Raw genomic sequence first — 23559 nt, 5'->3', positions numbered from 1 at the left:
AGTTTTTCCTTTCATCTTTTTTAAAGGTATCATTTGAATTTTCTTCTCTTTCACAGAACACGGCATCGTTATAAAAATAATGTTGAAGAGAAGTAAGATGTGGACCTGCCTTGAAATTAATATATTCATTCACATATTATTTGTTTGTTTATGATTATTGGACCAAATAATTAATAACTTTAAGAATTCAGCCATCTCCGTAATTTTCTCCTACCATATTTTACTTTCAATTGCCGATTGAGTATTAGCGCGATTGGTATAGGCATTATTGTCAATATAGGAAGACGTGGGTTTGAGGGCGCTGAAGCGCATTATACTCCTATTTATAGATTGGGTAGAGACTATGAGTAGTTTTAGATATTGTGTCAAAAATAATAAATATGATCAGAACCTATAATTAGATTGGTAAAAAAAAAGTCAAATTTTGGTATTTGATGAAAAAATATTTGTATTAATTAAAATGAAAAAAGTTGAATGAATAAAAAAATAAATATCAAATGACATCATTATCAATGTTGTTGATATTAAAATAATTAAATTTTACTATTCGTAGGTTATGGGTAGACCTGTCCATGGGCCGGGCCGGGTTGGGAAAAAATTTTGGCCCGACTCTTAGGCCCGAGCCCGGCCCAAAATATGGGCCTAAAATTTTGTCCGGCCCGGGGAAAAATAATAAGCCCGACCCGTCCCGGACCGGCCCGGCCCGATTTTTAATAAACACAAAAAAATATTTTAAAAATAAAAAAAAACAAAAATAAAAATATTTTTAAATAATTTTAAAATTAAAAAAGCAAAAAGAAAAATATATATATTTATTATATCCGGGCTGGGCTCGGGCCAAAAAGTTGAGCCCGAGCCCGGCCCATTTTTAAACGGGCCTCATTTTTTGCCCAAGCCCATATTTCATGCCTATATTTTTACCCCAACCCTCCCATATTTCGGGCGGGCCGTCGGGCCGGGATGGGCCGCCCGGCCCATGGACAGGTCTAGTTATGGGTAGAGGTGTTCATGAGTTGAGTCGGATTTAAGTATGATATTAACTTACTTTATGCTTACCAAGCCCGACTCGGCCTAAAATTTTGTCCAAACCCGTCAATATTTGCAAAAGACTAACTCATGCTATTTAGGTCCGCCCATATTATTTTTAATTATTTTTAATAAATATTTATTTTATTTTAATATTTAATATTTTTATATATTTTTTATTTATTAAATTTTTTATATAGTCATCTTAACATTTTGTTAATGTTTACATTAGAGTAGTATTATATATTTAATATAGATTTATTTTTTAATGTATTCTAAATTACATAATATATAAAAATAACATAATATAAAATATTATAATCTTAAAACCGGTCGGACCGAGCCCGGGACTTGAATGCTCAAGCCTGAGCCCAACCCATATTTTAAATGGGCATAATTCTTTTGTGCAAGCCTATTTTCGGGCCTAATATTTTTGCCCAAAACCCTCCCAAATTTTAGGCAGGCCTTTGGGCCTGGGCGTGTAGTCTAACCCATAAACAAATCTAGTTATGGATTTAATATTTATGCTCTAATTTAGTCTGTTTTAATTTTTATATTTTTGAATTTTGAAATATAAGTTTTAACTCAAACAATAATTACTAAATTCAATAATTTTCAAAATCTTATGCAACAAATATATTGTCACACATGTAATGTCATGTAAACTTACTATTTCTGCACAATATTTATAAAATAACATGTTTATTTATATAATAGATTTAATGACCACCATTTAAGTTATAATTGAAATTTCAAGATTCAAAAAATATTGAAATAAAAAATGAATAAATTGGTAAATAGGATTAAATTCACAAATTACCCATAGTATGAGATTAATAGTCGAATTTGACCTAAAGGATTAACAAGTATAGGTCATGACTAAAAATTTAAAATTCAAAAAGTACATCAAGAAAAAAAAATTTGATAAAATTAGAGTATAAAGATTTAGGTCTAGTTTGATAAACCATCGAGAAAATTAATATTTTAAACGATTTAATATTTTACACATATTTGATAATCTAAAATTAAAACAACTCAATAAATTTTTTGAATAAAAAAAGTGTGAAAAATATTAAGTAGATAAGAGCTACTTATCACTTAATGGAGAATATTTTCAATTAATTCAATTTGTTTTTTATTTGTTTTAATATTATATTATTCTATGAAAACTTTACATTCAAATTTATTTTTTGTTTAGAATAAAATAAAATGTTTGAAAATTAAGGATAAAATGTAGAATACATTTTTTTATAATTTAAAATCTATATTTATCAAATAACCTAATTATATTCCGTAATTAAATTTAAAAAATATATCAATCAAATTTTATAACTTGAATTCAATACTTAAATTTTCAGCCAAACAATACCTAACTCAACCAAAAGTAAATTATAAATATTTGGGGTTAAAATACATTTTTACCACTATACTAACTTATAATATTACCATTTTTTAAAGGACTAAACCACCCACCCCAGTGGCGGAGCCAATGGGGGCAGGCAGGTCCGACCCCCCTAAAATAAAAAAAATTTTATTTAGATTTATTTATAATTTATAAAATTTTAAATTAATAATGGTAAAGTTGCACTTTAACCTCAAAAAATGATTAAAATTTGATTTAATCATTTAAAAATGATAAAGATACGGATTATTAAAATAGTGAAATTACATTTTTACTATCGTAAAAATATACAATTTAATTTCGACTTTCAAAATTTTTTTATAACTTCGCCCCTGACCCACCCCGCTAACTTCACCAATGTTTACATAGAATATACAAACTAGTATAAAAATTAACCTTAGGCAATAGATTTTGAAATTAGACAAAATGACTAAAGTTGTTTTTACTGATAAAAGTGAGTCAGTTAATAATTTATCGAGCTTAATACATAATGATATACTTGGATGAATGAATATATAAGTTTATTTCATTACTAACGACTTCAATAAATATGAATAATTAAAAAAAGTGATGAAAAGATATGATTAAAACAATATAGAAAGGTTTAATAAACATAATTTAAAATTAAATGCATAGTAATTATTTAATTTAAATAAGACTTTAAGATAAGATGAAGAAGGGGAAAGATAAGAATAACATTGATTGAAGCATCAAGATTCCATATTGATTGTATTTGAACATTCTCTAATATCTTATATACATATATACATATATATATATATAAATAAATGAGAAGTATTCTAATATTTTAATAATTTAATCATTAAATTTTTAATATATTTTTAATTGATATAGATGTAAATTTTTTAATCGATTTAAAATATTATTTATATTAATATATATTTAATGATTAAATTAATTTATATCAAAATTAATATTTATAGTTTAGATGAATGAAATATAAAATATTATGATTAAATTATTGAAATATTAATCATAAATTAGTGAAGGATATAAGTAGATTTCTGTATATAAATAAAAATTGGGGTGCATCTTTTGACGTCACCAAAACTGTTTACACCATTTATTTAAAAGTATTTAAAAGTTTAAATAATATTGAAGAAGTGGTAATGAGGGTTATTTATTGTGATATTCATCCCACCCGGCACGTTATCCTTTTGTACTCTGTTTGGACTTGCAAACACCGAAAGTTGTGTTCCCAAATTTTATGGTCAAAATATTTCGTGGTTTTAGGTATGATTTATATTTAGTTGTGTTTATTTATTTAGATTTTGTCTTATTTTTATAATTTATTAAAAAAATTATACTACTTAAATTAATCTAAATAAGTAATTAAAAATATCTAAAGTCAAAATAATTTTATTCAAAAAAATTAATTAATGAATTTTAAATGATTTAAAATTAATAAATAACTCAAGTTAAACTACCCCAAATTAGATGGATGTATAACGTGATCTTACGTATGATTATCGAGCATATTAAATTAAAATTATTCGTTTATTATTAATTTTTGATAAATTTATGAATATTAAAAAAATTAGGGTCTTATACATACAAATTAATTCAATAAATTTTATTAAAGAATTATAAAATAACCGAATTTTAAAAGGTTGTTGATGTTGGAGCATACGAAATAAATAATTGTTTGTTTATCAATTAATATATTATTTGTTACTTGAATTTATTTCAATGTTTTAATTTGATATTTAAGTTTTTTTCTTAATTTGGTACATGAATTTAGCTTCATTTTTCAATTTAATACTTAAATTTTTCTATGTCCGAATTTAAGAACTTGGGTTCTTTTTACTATAACACGTGTCAAAAATTCATTGTATCACATGATGTCATTTGATATGAGTACCAAATTAAACATTAAAACTAAACTTAAGCACCAAATAATATATTAACCCTTTATTTAATTACTTTGGCTATATTGTACATATATATATAATCCTACTAAAAGAACAACAAAAAGGACCATCAACTTCCATTCAGTATTTTTGCATGTGAACACATTTTTACATATTTTATTCATCATTTTCAAGATTCAATTTGGCAAAAACAGAGCAAAGAATCAAATATTGAAACAAAAAATCCTCAATCAAACTTTGAAGTTAGATATGTCAGTAAGAAATTGGAATTAAAACCAAAATTTAAGCCAGTGCCAAAAAAAAAAAAAACCCAAACACAAACCCAACAGAACTATTAAGCAAAAGTAGAACTTAAAAACACCAGTAGCTGGCATGAAAGGAGATGGAAGCTGGATAAAAATTAAAATTAGAATGTACAACTGAGTTAATTAAAGTTTCATGTATATAATTGAATCACAATAAAAATTTCATGTGTATAATTGCACCAAACCAAAGTTTGTATCAAATAGCACATTGCATCAAAGTTCATATGTAGTTTTGAGATTTATCCCTACTAAATAAAATTGTAATGATCAAACTTTGTTCTGAAAATCATACATTTTATGCAATACATGAGTCATGTAAAATACAAAAAATGCCTATTCCAGTGTGTTCATTTCAAAAGAATAAAAGGAAAAACACATTGCAGTGCACAAATAAAATTCTCACCATTCTAAGAAATTTAATAAACTCAATGATGACACTAGCAGCACATCAGCCATCAGCAAACAATTGCACATGATGATCAAATATAGATGAATATAAACCAAATCCCATTTACAAAAGCAATTCAACAAAAGAAGGGTGATATCAGTTTGCAAGATACGAATTTGCAGGCTCATGGAAACATATGTGTGTGCGTGAGAGAGAGACACATAGAGAGAGATAATGTGCTGCTTTGGGCAACTAAGCAGGATTTTCTGGACAAAGAAGGCGTTACAAACCAGCATGATAGTATTGTGTTCCCTATTTTATACATCTTCAGGTACTCACTCATTGGTGAAGGCAGAGAGTAGAAACTAATGACATCCTGAACTAAACATTTAGGGTAACACATAGGCCATGAATATTAACTTTTAAAATGGTACCAAACCTGTTTTTGTTTACTTTTTCTGCATTTCTTTCTCCTTTTCTTTTCATTTGTTAAGAAGGAAATGAAGAAAAAGGAATTTGAAGCTAAAATATTGCCAAATCTGCAGCAGTGCCACTAAATGCATGATGAAACACGGAAAAAGTAAAAACTGAAATTCTGATGTGTTTAGCAAGTTGTAACCTTTGCAACAAACTTCAAGCAGCTAAAGCTGAGTCCATCAAGCAGAAGGAAACTAATCGGTGGGTAGGTCGAATATCATTTCCTGCATAATAAGAAAACTGGATTGTTATTTCGCTAGGTTATATAGAATAATTCCTATTGACTTATGAGAGATGAATATAGTTTTAAGATAAACCTTATCACAGACAGGACATGTGTCACTTCTTTCCATCCATTCAAGAATACATGCAAGGTGAAAATGATGCTTGCATTTTGAGATAATTTTTGGATTTTCTGCATCATACTCTAACAGGAAAGAACAAAAAAAAGGCTCTTTTAGCAACCTTACTACTTGAAAGTCAAAACAGAAGTTAGCAGATAATGATGTATGGGTAAGATATACCTTCCAAACAGGTGGGACAAACATCCTCCTCCTCCTTTGTGGACACAATTGATTTAACTGGTTTTGAAATATCAACTTCTAGCTCCTTTAAGGATTCAATATCTGTATTGGATTGTGCTTTGCAGTCTTCCTTTGTGTTCTCGGATTTTATAGAAGTCTCTAGAGTATTTACAGCAACTGTTCCTTGACTGCAATTTACATTTGTCGTTTGCAATGTTTCATTGCTATTACTGTTATGAATTCCTTGGATAACTGAAGGAGTCTGAGGAGGTTCTACAACTGCATCAAATGGCATTGGAGCAGGCGGAGGTCTATAAGCATCAGTAACAGATACCTCCAGATTTGTGTTAACCAGGAGCCCGGTTGAGAGGGCAGAGGCAGCAACATTGTGATATGATAAAGGAACATGCTCATCTGAGGCTTGTGGGTACTGTTAGAAGAAAATTCAACTCAAACAAAGATAACGAAAATGCATTCAATATGATAAGCAATTAGTTCAATATAGTTACCTATGGATGGGGATCAACTCCTTCCTAATAAATAATAAGTATGAGAGTGGACAGGTCAACAAGAACTTCTGAATATTCATTTCTAATCTCAGGTTGTTCTACAGTTCAACTCTGACCCGTTTTACTATTAAGTACAGGTGGGCAGATAATGACAAATGAGCAACTAGTAATGGTGAATTTGTGATCAGGTCATGATTCTTGAGCAACTCAATAAGAGTGACAAATTTTATAATCAGTTCCATCCAGACATCCATAAAAAATAAGGGCCCAATATTTCAGCGAGTTTAAAACATTTTGATACTCCAAGTGCTTCAAACTCATTTTATTCTACATCATGCATTCACCCAAGAAATTTTGCAGTGTGGCACTTCATAAAATATATAGTACTCTACACTGATGGGATGAGCTGAAACCGAGTTCAAAACATACAAAGCTAGTTGCAGCGTGAGAAGTAAGGACAAGAAGGTTAGGCTGAAAAAACTAAAAGCAGAAAATTGAGAAAAACAATTAGACATAGGAAGAAAATTTTACTGACATAATAATATGCTGGTGCACTACTCATTTCAACTCCTCCAGAAGAGCAACAGCAGCAACAACCACCCATTCCTTTCCCTTCTGTCTGCAGCCTATATAACACTACTTGTTACTCATTACATTAGAATCCCACACCATCACGAGCTGAGAGAATCTGTTGAGAAAAAGATTAAAATCACTTTTGAAGACATAAACAGAATATTAATCCATCCAGTAAACTCTGTAAACGATAAGCATCCCAAATGCCACATGACAACATGAAAGCTATTGTAACTAATAACGCAAAAATAGAGGCAGTTTGATGTGGTTCATAGATCTAAAAATGCCAATATCTAATAGAATTTCCAGAAAAATAATCAACAGCATGAAGTTCATAGAACATAAGTAAAACCCAACAGAAAGTAATAAATAATTATCTGGCTTCTTTCATATACTTATCATATACAAGCACACTGATGATAGAAAACATGAATAAGATCCTAAAACAAAGTCAAGCTCGCTGCTATTTCACTCTTCGTCTGGACATACAAAAGTTTGCAGGCTCTGAACAACAGTAGTAGCAGAATGTTCATGTAAAACCAAAATCAACATGAACCAAGTTCAAAGACCTTAGCCCTTTTCAGTTCAACTGTCCTGCTATAATTCCATATCAAGAACTACAACATAAATTCATCCAAATAGACCAATGAACTAAACTGAAAAACAAACAAGATTGTGATAAACCCCAACATAAATAACCCATCTGCTGAAATAATGGTAATAACAAATAGGTAAATTCAATATAAAAAAAAAACAAGAATGAGTTGCCTATAGTTATTCTTCATCAGCAAGCACTAAAACAGTAATTAATCCAATAAGAAAAGGCATCGAAATAGCTGAAATTGATAGTGTAATAGTAGAAAAAGAATCTTACATTGAAAAAAAAAAAAAGAACAGAAAATCAATAGCTAAAGCCAAACAACTAGATTTCACAAGATTGAGAAAAAACCCAGTAGAATTTATCAATAACTCAACAATCCAAGAGCTAACAAGAGGGAAAAATTAATCAACTTATGCTTACTAAAAAAACCCTAGAGAAAACCATTATTCAATCAAGAAGATAGGGAAGCCATATTCCCATGAGGAAAAAAAATGAAGAGGATACCTGTTGATCGAAACTTGGATTGGAAATGAATTCAAGAATTCCCAGTGAAATTTTAAAAAGAACTAAAAAATTAAAAAATAACGTGATTCTATTTCATTAAAAATTTAAAAAATTAACTGTTATATGCTTGTTTCGTGTAGAAAGAACAAGTTTCAGTGAGAAAGGAAGACTCTCCATTAAAATTGAATCCTGCAGAATTTTTTTGGTAAAAAGACCTCTCCAGTCCCTCCTGATTTTGATATTGAGCAAATTGGTCCCTATAAAAGATCATAGTAATTTAATCCCTTTCAATTTCAAAAGTGAGCAATTAAAGACAATTAGTGTCGAGTTAATATTTTCTGTCAATTGTATGTAATTTTGATTGGAATAATAACAAATTTAACTTTCAAAGTTTAGATATTCTATCAATTTAGTCCCGATTTAACAAATTTAGCCTGCAACATTTGTGTAATGTTGAGGTTAAATTTGTTGATTTTTTTAGAATAAAGACCAAATTGACAAAGCTTGTAAACATTAAGAGTTAAATATTTTGCTATATCAATCAAAATTATGTACAATTAACAAAAGACATTAATGTTGTGATTAATTATCTACAGTTACTCAATTTCAAATTTGACAAAGATTAAATTGCTTTGATTTTTTTGAGATGGACTGGAGAGATCTTTTACCAACTTTTTGGACTTGTTTTGTGGGGTTTCTTCACTCCGTAATCTATGATGTTTATCCATGTTATACGTTAAAATTGAAAGGTGTAATACATCATTTGATACTCGAATTTGACATTTTTTTTCTAATGTGGTACTTGTGTTATTTTTTGATTCAATCCAGTACTTGCATTTGGCAAAATTTACATATTTTGGTATCCAAAGGTAATAATGTTAATTTTTTAGTATTTAATCCGAATTTTAGAGTTGATTTGATAAAAGTTAATTGCTAATATTATATTAGGTTTGAAATTTTTTAATAGAATAAATTTAGTTTTAATTATAAAATTATTTAATTTTGTGTTTAATTTGTCAAATACAACTCGATGGATGTGATTTAATTTTGGTTTTAAAGTTGATGAAAGTTAATTGCTAACATTAATAATTAATTATGAATTTTCATCAAATCAACTATAAAACCTAAATTAAACACTAAAAGTTAACATTGTTGTCTTCAGGTACCAAAATATAGTAACCACATTGGACCAAAAATAACATAGGTACCACATTAGAAAAAAATGTCAAACTCAAATACCAATTTATGCATTAAGCCAGCACTAAATAAATAAAATAGGTGGCTAAACTACAATATAGCTCAAACAATGTGATTTTCTTTTTTTTTGGTCACTTAACTATGAAAATTTACAAAATGATAACCTAACGATTAATAAGTTTCTTTTTTATCACCCAACTATGAAAAATTACAAAATGGTCACCCAACTATTCAATTTTGTCTTTTTTGGTCACCAAAATGGAAACATCCAAAATCCAAGATAGTTGGGTGAGAAAAAAAGTTTACCTTTTTTGGTCACCAAAATGAAGACTTCAAAAAATCTAAAATAGTTGGGTGACCAAAAAAGATAAAATTGAATAATTTAGTTATCATTTTATAATTTTTCATAATTGGGTGACCAAAAGAACAGAAAAATCATAGTTCGGTGACTACTAGACCTGTCCATGGGCCGGGCGGCCCGGCTGAAATATGGGAGGGTTTGGATAAAAATATAGGCCCGAAATATGGGTTTGGGCAAAAATTTAGGCCCATTTAAAAAATGGGCCGGGCCTCGGGCAAGATTTTTTTGGCCCGGACCCGGCCCGGCCCGAAAAATATTAAATATATATTTTTTATTTTTAAAATATAATAGTTTTTTATTTTAAATTTATTTACTTTCATTTCCTTGACTAGTGTTACAAAATAATAATAATAAAACATCAAGTTTGTTTTACTAATCAAATGTTAGATTTTGTTATAACAATTAATACAATTAATACAATTAATAATTTGATAAATTTACTAATCAAATGTTAGATTTTATTATAACAATTAATACAATTAATAATTTGATAAATTTACTAATCAAATGTTAGATTTTATTACAACAATTAATACAATTAACAATTAATAATTTGATAATTTTACTAACAATTAATTTTAATAACAATTACTTTTAATTTTATTAAAAAAATAATTTTAATTAAAACGGGCTTGGCTCGGGCCCCATATTTTTTTCTCCGGGCCGGGCCTGGGCAAAATCTCAGGCCCATATTTCAGGCCGGGCCGGGCCTAGTAAACGGGCTGAAAATTTTTTGTAGGCCCGGCCCATGGACAAGTCTAGTGACTACTAAAGTAGTTACCCTATATATATATATTTAAGTTATAGATTATCAATAGTTAGGCAAAAACACATGTCCAATTCCTCTTAGTTTAAATATTAAACAAATTGGTCCTTCTAAAACAAACAAAGCAATTTGATCATAGTCATATGTGAAAGTAACCAACTAAGGATAGTTAGTCATGACAATTAATATTTTCCGACAATTATACATAGCTTTAGCTTATATAATAACAAATTAAGTTCTCGTTGTTTACATATGCTATTAATTTAGTCCTGATTTTATAAATTATCTGAAAAATATATAAATTTTAAAAAATCTAAAAGGTTCAAAAGAAAATATATAAAAAAAAACTTTAGCTTCATATATATAAATAGATAAAATGTGTAAACTTGGATGACTAAATTTGTTATTATATCAATTAAAATAATGTGAAATTACTGAAGCTCGACCATCTCTGTGACCATGTGCTCATCGTCGCCCAATGTCACTGGAAAAATGATCAATCCTTTCAGTGCGATCAGCTGGCTGGCGAAGCCGTAAACCGGGCTAGCTTTCTTCAGGGTGGAATCCTTGAGTTCCATCTGGTACAAGGCCTTAGCAATGAAGATGTCAGCTGAACTCCCTGTATCCATAAGGATCCTTTTTATTTGGAATGAGGCTATGGTGCCTGAGACTACGAGAAGGTCATCACCCTCAGCATCTAACTCTTCTTTCTCATTTGCCTCAAAGAACTGGAGTTGCTAGGAAAATATGGCCTTGTGCTTTTTAGTGGAGCAACAACAGATATGATACTCCGAAGATGAGCCTTCTGCTTAGAGTTGGAAGTGGCCCATTCTGCATTATCTTCGATCAACACATCAATAACCCCCTGCACAGGTTGTTTGCCCTTGTCATCTCTCCGAGTGTTGGATGGTCCTATCTCCCTATAATAAGACTTGGTTACTCAGGTGTGGCTCTCGTGCCAAAAACTACTTCAAGTGGTCCTATTGGATGACCGACTCAATGGCATTTTTTAGATGGATACAGTTCTCAGTGCAATTCCCAGGAGCGTTGTAGAACTAGCAATGATGATTGGAGTTGCTACGGTGTTGGCTCGGAAGCATTAGCAAAGGGTTTTCTAGTATCCTTTAATGTTCTACTTGGCTCTTGGTACGTGCGAAAACAGTTGTAGGGGGCCATGTTCCTCTTGTCTTGGCCACTCTTGTCATCTCTGATGGGTTCTAAGTGACGGGTAATTGAGGGTAGTGACCATTCGTTGCGCTCCCTGAGGTAATGCATGGTACTGTCTATTTTTGCGGTTGCCTACCGGAGGGCAAGTCCGGTACTATCCCGCGTAACTACAAGAACGGGATGGATTGTGTGGAGGATAGGAGTCCTAGCGCATGGGAGCGAAAAGTTTGGCATTATTTTGCTAGATTTTGTCACTCTCAGCAAATCTGTAGGCAATTTGATTCAGTGTCGAGAGCTTGTCCGGTAAGTTCCGGGCAATGTTGTACATGAGGAATTGGTGGGTTGTGCCAGCAATGAAGGCATGGATGACTAGATCATTTGAAGCTCCTTCTGTTATCATTGTGGCTGCATTGAATCGTCTCACAAAATCACGGAGGGATTGACCATGTTTATGGAAAATGGACATGCGGTACACAAGAGATTGTTGCAATGTCTTGTTGGCCAAAAATCGGCTCATGAGAAGGTGCGGATGGAGCCTCTTGGCAGGGTAGATACCATGCTGGGGCGGTATGTGTAAGCGTCATAAAGAAGGCCCGACACTTGATTTCGCCGGATGCACCGAGGATGTTCATGTGGTTGTTGTAGTGGGCCAAATGATCTTTTGGGTCTCCTAAACCACCATAAGAGACCTAGGGAAATTTTAAAGGACGATAGGAGGTTATAGGCTAATATCTCTGCAACAAAAGGTTCATTGGAATAACTCCAACAAGCTTCATTAGTTTTAGGCCCTCAGAATTCTTACAACTACTTCATCTTTAGCACTTGCATTTGTTCTTTCCAATGAGGTATAATTATCATGGAGGGCTCTGGCTTAAGAACTAATTAGGTGATTATTATAACAAGTGGATCATTCTGTTACTTTTGGTCATGCTGCCTGCAGAGGGTGAACTGAGCTCTGTTCTCCTCTTGAGGTTTTCGGTTTCCCTAGCTGGTTTCTACTCGCCCTAAGTTCCGCAATCAACTGCTCATTCTGGGCATTTTTTAGGTCTAGTAGGCGTTGGCGTTTCTGTTGTTCCTGAAATTGGTGTTGTTCCTTAGAGAGTTGCGCTTCTAGGCGGCATGTCTTCTTCTGCGTCTTCGTGACTTGCTGCTAAGAGCCAGGTTTTGGTGCTCAGAGACTTAATCAATAAGAGTAGTGGCAGCACCGACCTGGGGAGATGCGGTAAACCACCAGCTTGGGGGAGGATAGTGGTAGTATGGGGTAAGCATATCTGAGCAGAGAGGAAGAAACACCAGGTGGAGACTAAGAGTAACATAGTGTTGTTTGGTTAAGATTGATGGCTAGTGGCTGAGAGAGTGATGCAAGTGATTGAGTTGAAACAGGTAGTTGGGTTTATGTTTGGTTTGGAGGAAGCTTTGTTTCAAGGTTTGTTAGGTTAGCAGGGGTATTAGTTGAAGAAGGAGCCATGGTTCAGTACATGCTTACCGCATCAATTGCTGATATCATGATACAACATAGGAAGAGACAAGAAAAGATGATGGTGGAGATAAAGAGGTTAGTTCTCCTGAGCCAAGGGGGACCCGAAGTAAGGAAATAATGGAGGAGAGGAGATTGTGACATTTAAGATAGTTGAAGGTTGGGAAAAAAATCATTTCTTCATTATACCGTTAGGTGTATATAGGGGAAGTTCTCCTTGCTTGATAGTGTTACGTATCGGATAACATGGGTGGTGGCTCGATCAAGTGACAAATTTGTCATGTGCTGATTATTATCAAATGGAAGCCTACTCTAATATGCTGAAGTTGTACAGAGTTGTTATGCTTCCCCTTAGTGTAATGTTCTCTTAGGTATAAGAGTACACCCACTAGTAACAGGTGGCCTAGTGGAGGACCGCTATTAGTACGTAGCCTAGGATGATTGATCACTTAATGACCAGCTGGGTAGTGCAATGTGGAATATCATTTATGAGTGTTCTCAAGTCACCTCTCGTGTCACCGCGTATTCCAACTAAGGTATAACAAACTTAAAAAAAAAACAATTGTTTTACCTTTTAAAATTTTAATTTATTTTTTCAAAATATAATTTAAAAAATTCAACCACATATCCTATACATCGATGTATTCTAGTATTGTTTTTCCTTTTTAATTTTATAAATAAGATTGAAAATATGTATTACCTTACGGAGTGGCTTATGGAATGTAATTATTTCACTATAATTTCTTTTATATTCGATGTCAAATTTAATCAAAATTTTAAGTTTGAAATGAAAATTTGTCAATTTAGAGGACTGGGAAACAAATTCTGGAATTATAAATTTTTTAAATTAAAAAAATGTATGTAACTATACATGTACTAATATTAAATTTTTTATATTATAAAAAATAATTAAACTTCACTTTTGATTTCTCTACTATAGCTAAAAACTTAACTATATTAAATTTTTTATTAAAGTATTATATGATTATATATAATTTAAATTCCGAAATGATATTTTTTTTGGGTGGTTGCCTTGCTCTTTCCTTGTACATACATCATGATAACTTTAAATTTAATTAAAATATTGATGTTAACAATATTAACATCGTTAATTATATTAATTAAAATTAAAATTAAAATTTTTCTTAAAATATTATTTTAATAAAAAAATTATTTTTTTATGATGAATTTAAATTAATATTTTTATAAAAAAATATTTTTTATTTATTACATAATTATTAATTTTTTTTCCATTTCAATATTTATTTTTGTAAAGAAAATAGTATTGTTGATTTGATTGAGGGTATGGGTCCATTGCTAGTCTGAAATATCTGGAAAGTTGTATTATAGCCCACTCCACTAATGGCTAAGCGACAATGCCGTCTGCCATGAATGCCCGTGCCAATGACGAAATAAGTAGGGGCAAAAAAGTCAAAACACCCATTTTCAATTTTAACCATCAGCAGCGGCAAATAATTAAGAAGCAAATGGGAAATCCATATGTCCCCATCACCCACTGTTGCACAATTCTCCATGCCACCAAATGCCAGCCTGCACGGCTTCCCCCTATCATCATTTTCCCTATAATTGTGGGCTGGCTTTACTTTCCGCTAGTCAAACTATAATTAAAAAGGTTTTCAATATGCAGTTTTTTTTTCTAATTTGAGATTTTAATCCCAAATTAAAAATTAAATTTATTTCTTCTGTCAATTATATGAAATTGCTTTTAAAAATTTTTAAAAATAATCACTTTTGTTTAACTTAAATTATATTTTAATCAATTATATTTAAAATATTACGTTTTAATCACTTATGTTATCGTTCTGTTATAAAATAATTATTCTACCATTAAATTTTATTACCTTCCTAATGATAAATTTTAAATGCCAACTTGAATATCCAACTTAAACAAGAATAATTTTTTAATTAAGTAAATTTAATTAATTAAAAATTTTAAATTAATTACAACTTGAACTGAAAAAAACTATTACTCCTTTTTCTTTTAAGTTTTTTTCATTTTAACTAAAAAAACTATTCTCATCTCAATTAAACATCCAAATTGATAGTTAAAACTCAATTAAACTACCACGTAAGAACTTAACGATAAAGTGACTCAAACGTAACATTTCAAACATAAATAACTAAAATATAATCTACAGCAAATAAAAATGACTACTTTTATAATTTACCTTAAAAAAATATTTTTAACTTTTTAAATACAGAGATTAAATCTCAAATTTTGTTCGGAGATTTCAGTCGTTAGTAGTAAGTTTCAGTGAAGTCCATGAAAGGGGTAAGGGGTAAATTGCATTGTTGGAAATAGTAGATATACTAGAAGAAAATTAACAAAAGGGCATAGACCCTCTATATTACAAAGGTTAGAATCCGGTTGGTCGGTTGAGCGACAACTCTTCCCAATTAGTCTTTTTTTTTTTCAAATTAGATTCTAATCTAAGGTTAGAGTTAAAGATATGTATGTAAATTATACAATGTTTGACAACACTCAAAGTTGCTCACCCTTGGTGTCACCGTCTACCGTTTTCAGTCTCTTAGCCGCTGTGATGAATTCCGATATCACGTGTACCTCGTTCAACGGCAGCTGTATATAAATAAAACGGATGTTAGGTTCAAGCAGAGTAGCATAACCATGGTAACCATGCATTCATGTATATGTATGTGTGGATGAATGGATGGATGGATGTTGGACCTGCGACATAAAATGCTGCTGCACAGTATTAAGCATTTGTTCCCTTGGTGAATAAGCATTGATGCCACCCTACAAAAATTCCAAACAAAAGAACTCTAACCATACTTTTCATTTACATCCTTGAAAAAAAAATTCACCGAGGTAAACGGTTCGGAGGACGTACGAGTTTGAAGTGTTTGCAATATCTTCGTAACGAGTTGGTATCGAGTCTTGCCAAATTTACCTTCAGATATCAGAGGACAAACACAATACAGTCAGAAAGTGTTCGATGAAATTAAGGGTATGTGCAATGGTTAAAGTTGGGTGGACACTAACCGATTGTGGCGCATGAATAATGGATCGGACGTCTCTGTAACCGTTACGATTCGTTGATTTCATGGATGCAGATGGAACCCAAGGTTTCGTATGTCGAACTCTGGGTTTCGCTGGCCTCTGGAACTCGATGCTACTAGCTGATCAAAGAGACGAAAAGGGGATGATCCATTATGTTAAAACCGACATCGATGATTTTTAGTTAAAACTGTTTTGACTTACGGAAATCATGGTCTTTCTCACCAATGTCGGAGCCACTGCTCGAGTTATCCAAATCATGATCATCGTCTACTTCGTTGCCGGTAGGATGTTCCAACACGCTCAATGCGTTTCTTTGCAACTTGACTTCAACGCCATTCTTCAAAACCTTGAAAATGGCAAGCACTAGTGCGTCACATAATATGATTCTTCCACAAAAAAAAGTCAACAAAGTAAGTGCTCACTAGCTATAAAAAAAAAGGGTTTAGCCGCAAAGGTATATCCAAATTAAAAAAACAAATCTTATCATAACCAGTTTCATTAAGGACACAACATCATAAACTAAGATGATGTCTGGTCCATCTTCCCCAATTAAAAAACCGATAAAAGGCTAACCAAAAGTTAAAAGCTTTATGTTCACTAACACGGATATGCTCAACTTCCTTAAAAATTGATGCAGACAGCAACCAAATATAATTCTTCTGTCACTTGTACGAAAAATTATTTTATGGACCATTCCCACCGCATCATCCATGATCTACTTTCAATTATTTAATAACATTTCATCAATTTTTTTCATGTCATTGATACATAGTTTTGATAATTTTTTACCCTGAATTTTAAATCCCAAATCACGAACCTTGAATCCTGAATCGGGGTTCAAGATTTAGAATTTGAGTTTGGGATTCAAGTTTGGATTTAGGGTTCAGTGTTAAAAAATTACCAAAATTAAGTGTCAATATCATGAAAAGATTGCTAAAATGTTGTTAAATAATTAGAAAGGGACCAAGGATGATACGGTGAGAAAAGTCCATAAAATAATTTCTTTTGCTCATAATTTTGATCGATATAATAACAAATTTAGTCCTTGATATTTACGCATTTTGTCAAACTAGTCTTGAATTCAGCCTCTTGCAGGCTAAATTTGTTAAGCCATGACCAAATTGACAAATGTGTACACTTTAAGCACTAAATTTATTATTGTACCAATTAAATTCATATACAATTGATGAAAACATTAAAACTTTCCATTAGTTACTCACTCTCCAAATAGACGAAAATTAAATTGCTCTAATTTTTTTGAAATTGAGAGATAAGTAGAGATGTTCCGAATATATATATATATAACGAGAATCTAGCCGTATCCATATCTGATATGGATATGTAAAACAATTACAATGCCCTATGGAAAAAGCATAGACCATAGTTACTCCAAAGAATAATCCACACCAATTAAGGACCACGTTGGTAAGACTTAGAAACCATAGACCATAGTTACTCCAAATCAAAGGTTCTTTTTTTTTTAAACCCAAAATTAGTATCAACCTAAGACTTGAAAAAATCATATTGATTAAGGTGAATTTGCATTAAAAAAAGAAGCAGCCAATAATAATGAAAGTAAAGAGCGGAAAATACCAGCCAATGCCAACCACCAAGGCCCACAGCTTTCTTGACTACGCCTTGTAAACCAACCAATACTGACTTTGTTCTATTGTTTCCAGTGACAATAACTTTGGTGTGTCTCGGTAAAACCGATAGCTCTTCGTCGCCGCTTTCTTCCCTGAACGGTGACAGTACCCGAGATGGACACAATTCCTGCTCCAACATTCTTTTTTTTTCCCTTCTGTTAGTCGATTCTCAAAAATACCCAGATCCTCAAAAACTCCGCAATTATCTTCGCATTTAATTTAAAATTTCTGGAAAAAAAGAGAAACCCAGATTTTGAATGTGAGTTTTGGGTTTAGAGAAAACCAATTCACTGATTCACGGGACTTGGATTGATATCAATTAATGAAACCCTCTCCCTCCCCCCCTCAAAAAAAGAAAAAGCAAAGAAGGGGATGCTATCTCATAATTTAGTTTCTTCTTGATAAAGCTTGTTGATGATACCACCTGAAAAACAAGCAAGATTTTGAGTTATATTTGAAACCCTTTTTGTATGTATTAAGAAATTGAAACACAAACAGAATTGTCATATTTCTGTTAATCATCAACATCAACCCGTGAAAAAAAACAAAAGGAAAAAGATTTTTGTAAAGCTGAATTGTACACATCAATAGCTTACAAAGAAAAAAAAATATGTTTGGTTGCTGAGAGAATTTTTACCATATAAAGAAAGATAAGGAATCCCAACTATAAAACAAAGGTTTTAGTGATGAAGAAAGCCCATTTAACCTTATGAGGTAAGCATTTAGAAACAAGAAATTAAACTTGGGTATACACTTCAAAAACCCATTAAATCTAAAAACAGAGAGAGAAAAAGAGCCAAAAAGTAGAGGTAAAATTCTATTTGCTGCAGTTTTTTTTCCAGGAAACTGTATTAAAACAGAGCAATGTTTCTCACTTTCAAGTTCTGCTCAAATTCAATATATATAAAAAAAATCAAAAACCCAAGTGGGAATTAACAAGTTTTTTTTTTGGGTATTATAAGAGAATCTTGCATTGAATAAAAGAGAACAAAAGTTAAACCCAAAAAATCTGATGTACCTGCAAGAGCACGAGAAAAATGCGAAACGATTGAAAGAAGAAAGAAAAAACAGAGTACGAGATGGATTTTGGGTTCGTAACGGATCTGTAGTGAATACTGAATGGTGAATTAAAACAAATGGATAAGAAGAGATAGAAAAGAAAAACGGCTATGAACTGAGCAGAGAAAAAAAAACTGGGAAATGCACAGCTTTTAAGAGAAAAATTTAATAGAAGAAAGAAAAAAAAAAGAAAAAAGAAAATGGGAAAATTAAGTGAGAAAATAGAAGAAAAAAAAGGGAGAGAGAGAAAAAGAAAAGTATAGAAAAGAATTGATGAGAGAGAGAAAGGGGAAGGGGGATGGTGGGAAAAGCACACTAAATGCTTACCAACTGCCATGGAAACGACCTGCCATGTGCCGTACGGTCACTCCTTTCTTTTTCTTTTTCTACCGGCTATACCCGGTTTTGTTTATTATTTTGCGTTTGGGGATGACTCGGCTAAACTGTTATTTGAGCCGAGCTATCGTGTGTGTTTTTGCCTTATACCTTAAACAAGCCCTCAAGAGAATCTTTAAACAATCAATTATTAAATTCGCGTCCAATTAAATATTATAGTTTAAAATATAAAAATATTAAAATTAATATAATTTTATAAAAATTATAGAACAGACTAAAACTTATAAATATTACAAATGATATTTAAAATTTTTAATAAATTATAAAATTAATTAAACATATTTAAATTATTTAAAATTTTATAAAAACGTATTAAAATTCTTAAAAACTTATAAAAAATTATTTAAAATATTAAAATTGATATAAACTTATGAAAATTATTAAAAAATCATAAGAACTTAAACCGGATCATACCAATCAATCAGACCGTTAGATTGAAATTGACAAAGGTATCTGTCGAAACCGTTTTTTGAAAACAAAAATTTTAGTTTCGACTTAAAAATAAAAATTGGAGTCGCCACCGATCCTTTACTAAGGTGTGATCGGCCCACCGAATAAAGGAGGAGTTACCAAAGCCGCTAGAGGAAAGGTGCAAATGGCTCGAGAAGAAATTCAGGGCGATGGAAGTCACTGAAAGCTGTCGTGGGTTTGACGCTAAAGAGCTAAGCTTAGTTCCTGATTTGGTACTCCCTCATAAATTTAAGATGCCGGAATTCGAGAAGTACAATGGGACGACTTGCCCAGAGGCTCATAGCAGAAAGGGCTAGGGTTTCTGGACTGGGCTAGGGTTAATGTAATTGGGCTGAATTTTTGGGTTTAGTCTGTAGATGAGTAATTGAGCCTGCTGTGTTTTTATTTTGTATGGGCCCGGGCAGAAAAATTGGGTATTACAGCATCGATTCAGAGAAAGTTATTAGATTAGTTGACCTGGGAACCGAACAATTGAACCGGCTTTTTTATTTTAATTTTAATATTTTTATCTAACCAAAATTTTGTTATCCAACTTTTAACATATGTTAGAATGAAATATTTTGACCGAGATTCTCAAAACCGATTCAATAGTCAAAACAATCTGGCCACCAGTTAGCCAATTTGACTAGTTCATTCAATTAAATTAATTAAAACACTAAAAATATTTTTAAAAAAACTGGTTCCACCGCCTGGTTCCTAGGTCAAACGACCTAATGACTTTCTCTAGACCAATACCTTTACCGATTTCAGTCTAACCGATTCAACCGACTAATCTAGTCCAATTTAAGTTTTTATGATTTTTTTATAGGTCTTTATCAATTTTATAATTTTTAATAATTTTTTATAATTTTCTATGTTTTTTTAAGAATTATTTAGAATTTTAATACATTTTATAAAATTTTAAATATTTTAAATATATTTTATATTTTATTAGAATTATATTTTAATTTTTTATAGTATTATAATATTATTATATTTTTATTATAATTTTTATAAGTTTATATAAATTTAAAAATTTTCAAATATTTTATTTTTTAATAAAATTGATAAATTTAAATAATTATTTTTTTTCTACTTTTTTTTAATTTTTTCTAATTTTGTAGTCATTTTTATGAGAAAATATTAGATTAAACCTAAAGTTGCCACACGTCACCATTTGATTGGTTCGTTAATTTATTTTAATAGTCAACATGGTCAATGACAAAAATCATTAATTGAGGGGCTCAATTAATTATTTTAATTAACGACTTCAGCTTAATTGGGTGAAAAATAATACATGGGTTTAATTGATTTTTTTCACATTTTCTTAAGGGCTTTCTTGATATATATAAGCCTTTTCTTTCACATTTTAACTTATGCTTTGATTTGGATCAAATTCTATTATTAGATTTTGTACTTTGCATGAGTAGTGGATTTAGCCCATGTACTTTAATTTGGTAATTTCAGTTCCTTTATTTTTAGAAATTTAAAAAAATTTAGTCATTACCAAATGATAACTATTATTTATTAAGTTTGATTATTTTCAAAATCTAATGCGTCAAACATATTATTGCATATGTGTCAAACATATTAGTAGCTTTAATTTTTTTCAAACTAAATTTTTGTTTTGTTGGCAGTGGTGGTGACATTCAGACTAGTTGTTAGGTCGCAACTTTTACAACAATATTTTCATGATTTTATTTTGTTTTAAATTTTAGTTCATATTATCGTGGTTTTGTCTACAGTTTTATGGTTTTATTTTTTTCCACATTTTTTTGTAGTTTTTGTTTTGTCAACTTTGTTTCCTTTGGAAGCATATGTGGTTTTGTTTTCAATTTTCAATTTCTAGTCATGTTCTAGTGCATGTGTGAAATTTGCCAATATAATAGTGCCACTAGATCTATTAAGTACCGTTCTCCAAGAGTTTTATTATGATAAATCATAGTGATGGTGATAGATTCAAGATAATGATGAGAAAGATAAGTCATATGAGACTTAACATTTTCTGCATTACTGATACGGTGGGTCTCTTAGGACTTTTGATAGTTTTTTCTTAATTGATCAGTGTTCATTGTCAAGTTGATTTGATGATGGCGAGGATAAAATACAAATTTTAACGATTTGATCAAGTTAATGTATCTCTGGTTTGCTTCTAAATTTTAACATTTTGAATTCACTTGAACTAATTTAACTCGAAATTACCCAAACAACCTAATGGTTTGAACAAAAAGTGATCAAAATCTAAAATGAGGAAATCCTAAAAAGAATCGAACTTAAAATGACCTAAAATGAAATGATCCAAACTTGAAATAACTTGACTTGAAATTGACCCAAACAAAACTAACCTAAAAGTTTTAAATTTTGAATAGGCATGAATTAGATTAACTGGACCTAAAAATAACTCAACTTGCTAGACTGTATATGATATCCTTAAATGTTAGTGTCAAATTTATATAATCTTAATTGAATTCTAATTAAGGCTAGTTTGGCACTGTTATTACGATTGAGAAGTGTTTTTGAAAAGCTTAATTTTGAAAAAATGCTTTTGAAAAGAACAATTTGTAGTTATGGGTGTTTGACATTGTTGTTAAAAATTACGGTGGAAAGCCAAAATGTCCATTTTAGACATTGTTGAATCACACAGTTGCTAATTGCATAGAAACTAAATGCTTGACTGGAAGTACTTGGCTACAGTGGTCACTTCGCTACCACTCTGATGAACTAATAAAACAGAGTAAACAAGTGCTACTAAAGATTGTATATGCAATTCGATTCCCTTACGTCTGCAAAGCCTAACTTAGTAAGTAATTCCACCATCTTTAATCATCGATACAACTAGTGAAAGTTCTATCACTCACCAAGTATAGCAACCTCACTTATGTATCTTAAAGACCTAGAACACTCACCTCTAAATTCTACCCCTGAGAACTTAGGTTATAAACATACGTTGTTTACTCTCAAATGCACTCACAAATACATTCCTCAATGAACAATAAAGTATTCTCAAATACTCAATACATAAACTTATATAAGGCTCTCAATATGCAATAGTTTTAAGAGACTTGATAACATACTGGAAATTAAATATTTTTAATTAATTAATATGAATTATTTTTAAAATTAATTATACATGAAATATTTGAATAATCTAATACAAAGATATTTGTAAATGATATTTAAATAATTTGATATAATGATATATAAAATATAAAATAATTTTAAATTTTAAATATTTTTGAAATAGTTAATATAAAGAAGGATATTTTAATAATTTCACTTTAAAACACAAACACTAAAAACACCTAGATCATATTTTTTGCGTTTGGATAGAAAAACACTCTTGTTTAAACCATTATAAATTTCAAGTAAACTTTCTATTTATCCAAACTCAGTTCCATACCTAATATTTGTAATAAAACCTTTCAAATTTTTAAATAGACCTTCAATACTAGGCGAATAACCTGATTATTGAATAAATGGGTAAACTATTAAAATAGTCAAATTTGTTTAATTCAGGTTACATTTTAGTTAATTATGTTTGAAATGTTACGTTTTAGTCACTTACATTAACGTGTTGTAACATTTTAGTCACTGAGCCATTAATTGTCGTTAATGATGTAATGGTAAGCTGACATGATACGTTAAATCATCATTTCAAACAAAAAAATTTAGGTTAAAAATACAATTGGTCTCTATATTTTTTTCATTTTGAGCAATTTATTTTTTTCATTTATGTTCTTTTAACTTTTTTTTTTCTTTATTTTTCATCTCTTCTGCTTCTTCCTCTGTTTTCCTTCAT

General features: G+C 30.7%; 2 protein-coding genes across 5 annotated transcripts; both read right to left on the bottom strand.

The window, feature by feature from the left end:
• Positions 1–5101: 5101 nt before the first annotated feature.
• Positions 5102–8358, bottom strand: LOC107929191 (probable E3 ubiquitin-protein ligase RHB1A). Its single transcript, XM_016860556.2, has 5 exons — positions 8202–8358; positions 7059–7211; positions 6015–6444; positions 5808–5917; positions 5102–5714 (listed from the first exon to the last, which is right to left on the bottom strand). Exons 2-5 carry the CDS (start codon positions 7125–7127, stop codon positions 5685–5687), a joined length of 639 nt encoding a protein of 212 aa, XP_016716045.1. The 5' UTR covers positions 7128–7211; positions 8202–8358; the 3' UTR covers positions 5102–5684.
• A 7116-nt stretch (positions 8359–15474) lies between these two features.
• LOC107929304 (uncharacterized) lies at positions 15475–19234 on the bottom strand. 4 transcript variants are annotated; one of them, XM_016860690.2, is made up of 7 exons: positions 18874–19234; positions 17803–18279; positions 16411–16555; positions 16192–16328; positions 16040–16099; positions 15877–15945; positions 15475–15768 (listed from the first exon to the last, which is right to left on the bottom strand). In XM_016860690.2, exons 2-7 carry the CDS (start codon positions 17992–17994, stop codon positions 15673–15675), a joined length of 699 nt encoding a protein of 232 aa, XP_016716179.1. In that variant the 5' UTR covers positions 17995–18279; positions 18874–19234; the 3' UTR covers positions 15475–15672. The 4 variants fall into 4 exon arrangements, with proteins under 4 accessions (XP_016716179.1, XP_016716181.1, XP_016716180.1 ...); XM_016860692.2 differs by having other exon boundaries at positions 16432–16555; positions 18874–19224; XM_016860691.2 differs by lacking the exon at positions 18874–19234 and adding an exon at positions 18493–18844.
• Between the last annotated feature and the right edge of the window lie 4325 nt (positions 19235–23559).

This window comes from Gossypium hirsutum, chromosome D03, assembly GCF_007990345.1.
Source record: "Gossypium hirsutum isolate 1008001.06 chromosome D03, Gossypium_hirsutum_v2.1, whole genome shotgun sequence".
Classification (NCBI taxonomy): Eukaryota; Viridiplantae; Streptophyta; class Magnoliopsida; order Malvales; family Malvaceae; genus Gossypium; species Gossypium hirsutum.
This window is presented reverse-complemented; position numbering and strand designations above follow the sequence as displayed.

Excerpts from the sequence above, each read along its gene's own strand:
- LOC107929191 (XM_016860556.2), bottom strand. The coding sequence starts at position 7,127 with ATGGGTGGTTGTTGCTGCTGTTGCTCTTCTGGAGGAGTTGAAATGAGT. Across the intron at positions 6,445-7,058 it reads GTGCACCAGCATATTATTAT|TACCCACAAGCCTCAGATGA; the intron begins GTCAGTAAAATT and ends TTCTTCTAACAG. Across the intron at positions 5,918-6,014 it reads TTGTCCCACCTGTTTGGAAG|AGTATGATGCAGAAAATCCA; the intron begins GTATATCTTACC and ends CTTTCCTGTTAG.
- LOC107929304 (XM_016860690.2), bottom strand. The coding sequence starts at position 17,994 with ATGTTGGAGCAGGAATTGTGTCCATCTCGGGTACTGTCACCGTTCAGG. Across the intron at positions 16,556-17,802 it reads TTGGTGGTTGGCATTGGCTG|GTTTTGAAGAATGGCGTTGA; the intron begins GTATTTTCCGCT and ends GCCATTTTCAAG. Across the intron at positions 15,946-16,039 it reads ATTGCAAACACTTCAAACTC|GGTGGCATCAATGCTTATTC; the intron begins GTACGTCCTCCG and ends GAATTTTTGTAG.